We start from the raw sequence: 2,881 nt of genomic DNA, 5'->3' as shown, positions 1-2,881 counted from the left end.
ATTCATTCCCGAAACTGAAGCAAATTCTCGTTCATCAACAATAGTACAATAAATTCAAATTTCAATAATGCTAAAAGAATACTAATCTCAAAAAAGTCATCGCTAGCTAATACCGAGTACAGCGACTACAACAATCTAGTGAAAGAACTTTAAGATAACAAAATCATTGAAAAATGCAACATTCAACCGACTGAGGGCTACCATATGCCTCATTCAGTAGTGGTCAGGAAACTCGATTCAGAAAAAACAACAACTAAAAAGCGGTTGGTATTCAACGCATCCAATGGTAGCAACAGTCTAAACCAATCAATATTCAAAGGAATTACATCATGGTGTCTGCCAAGATCGTTGATTCATTTTCGCTTGAAGAACATCGCATTCATAGCAGACATCAAAGCTGCTTTTCACAATATCCACATTCAACCTGATCATCAAAAATACGTGAAGTTTTTATGGTTCGACGAAAACAAAGAAAATATTTTTTGCTATAAATTTCTCCGTCTTCCCTTTGGTCTCACATCATCACCGTTCATTCTGAATGTTGTCATCAATCACCATATCGAGAAATACAGAAGTGAATTTCCTGACGTTGTAGCAGCTATTCATTCAAATCTATACGTGGATGATTTAGTTCATTCTGTAAACAGCAAAATTGAGACATCAGAATTTCATACCGCTAGTTCAAAAATTTTCGAAGATGCATCCATGGAACTGAGAAAATGGCAATGCTGGGATCCTGAAATCGACAAGTTATGGTGCGACGGGTTGGGAGAAAATAAAGTGCTTGGAGTTATATGGAACAAAAGTGATGACACCATCCAAGTTGTAATACCACTTATCAATTTCTCAAAGGACGTCACTAAACGATCATTGCTCACAACACTAGCTTCAATATACGACCCTATGGGTTTGCTTTTACCATCTACCATCCAACTGAAATTCTTTATCAGTGAACTATGGACGAGAAAAATCGATTGGGATGATCCTTTATCACCAGCGCTGCATGGCAGAGCCAGCAGAATTCTGAATGACATCCATAATTTAGGAAGTTAGGAAAGCTTCTTAATGACTGTTTAAACCAGATCAAAATTGAATGGCATTTCATAACACCATACAGTCCTCATCGAGGTGGTGCTTGGGAAGCGATGATCAAAACCACAAAGAAAGCTTTATATTCAACAGTATGGGGTAAAGATTTAACCATCGACAACTTCCGAACTATTCTTTACGAATTATCGTCCATCATCAATTCACGTCCGATCGCTGAATTAAACGGACACATCCTCACACCAAATAAGCTTATGTTTGGCTCCGAACTTCGAACATCAAAAATAATGAAACCAAATTATTATAAAAGATAGCTAAATAAATTAGCGCAATAAAAATTAGCGAAAAATAACACGTTATATATGAAAGGTTATGTCACAACAAACACACACACACATTTGTTCCTGTGATTTGTGCTCGATGAGTGTGTATGTTGATGAAATTAATTTTCTTACTTATACATTTCCATTTTCTTTATGTTCAAATAAAAAAAACGGGCTTAATATTCACGATTTTGATTTTGTTCGTCATTTTTGATTTCGATTTTGCTCATTACAAACACACATAAACAATGGATGGTGATGAAATGATTCTTGGCGCTTCCATCGAATAATACATTTAATGTCCAGCCATAACCACTTTTAATTGTACAACATTTTTCATAATCGCTATTTTCTGTTTCCTACGCAGTTATTTTAATTTTTATTGTTTATCGAAATATTGCAATTTTGAAATCTTGGCGAACGTATTGCTTGTGGTGGTTCTTTCAGTTTTCTGATAACCCAAAAAGGAGAAATTTATTCCTGGGGCAGAAATTACTGTGGACAATTAGGTCTTGGTGATGAAATACAGTAATACCCCGCTTAACGCGGGGGTTACGTTACAAAAATTCTGAGCGTTAAGCGGGGCTATTTTTACATAATGCATTTTTACCCTTCATATACAATGTGACAATGTAATGTAATGTAGGGTAATTGTACAGCGTTATATCGAATCAGCGCTAAACGGGGCAGCGTTAAGCGGGGTATTACTGTACACCGAATTACCCCACGTCTTGTTTCAATTCCAAATGATATGAACTTGGTCTTGGTGATGATATTTTACGATCAACACCGACAAAAATACCAATTGAAAATGTACAACAAATTGCATGTTCAAAATTCGACAGCTTTTCATTGGCATATGATGGATCATCGTACTATGCCTGGGGAAAAACCAAATATGGCATATGGTCATCACCTAGAAGATTGGATGATTATTATCTGACATCATTTGTAGCTGCATCGACAATGATTCTATCATCACCAATAACATTCGGATTAACATCAACAATCTATAAATTCAGATCGTATCGTACAAATCGTCAATATCGTACAAATCAATCTTACGATTATTCAATGATCATGATAATTATGATGTGGAATTTAAAATTGACAAAAAACTTATCATGGCGTGCAAATGTTATCTAAAATCTGTATCGGAATATTATCGTCGAATGTTTTCCGGTAATTGGATTGAAAATGATCAAGTGATCATTAACGATTATTCGTATGAAACATATTATGCCTACTTGCTTATGTTACATACTGGTAAAATTTATATTAATCGTGAGAACATTACCGAACTTGTTGATCTTGCAAACTGTTATGGTGATTTAAAATTAATGGAATATTGTAAAACATTCATACGAAACGATTTGGACGATCAAACTATGTCTACATATCTTTTATTAATCAACAAATATGAAATCAAGGAATTGTATGATAAGATTGTTCATCTGAACAAAATTGGAAACCAACAATCTTCATCATCCAAACGTACAAAATTTTTTTAA

At 34.6% G+C, this 2,881-nt stretch overlaps 1 protein-coding gene across 1 annotated transcript; it reads left to right on the top strand.

The window, feature by feature from the left end:
* Positions 1 to 2,494: 2,494 nt before the first annotated feature.
* On the top strand, positions 2,495 to 2,881 carry LOC142597370 (RCC1 and BTB domain-containing protein 2-like). Its single transcript, XM_075729095.1, has one exon. It carries the CDS (start codon positions 2,495 to 2,497, stop codon positions 2,879 to 2,881), a length of 387 nt encoding a protein of 128 aa, XP_075585210.1.

The sequence above is a fragment of the Dermatophagoides farinae genome, chromosome 3 (assembly GCF_024713945.1).
Source record: "Dermatophagoides farinae isolate YC_2012a chromosome 3, ASM2471394v1, whole genome shotgun sequence".
NCBI lineage: Eukaryota > Metazoa > Arthropoda > Arachnida > Sarcoptiformes > Pyroglyphidae > Dermatophagoides > Dermatophagoides farinae.
Note: the sequence above shows the minus strand (reverse complement) of the source record. Positions and strands in the feature narration are given on the sequence as shown.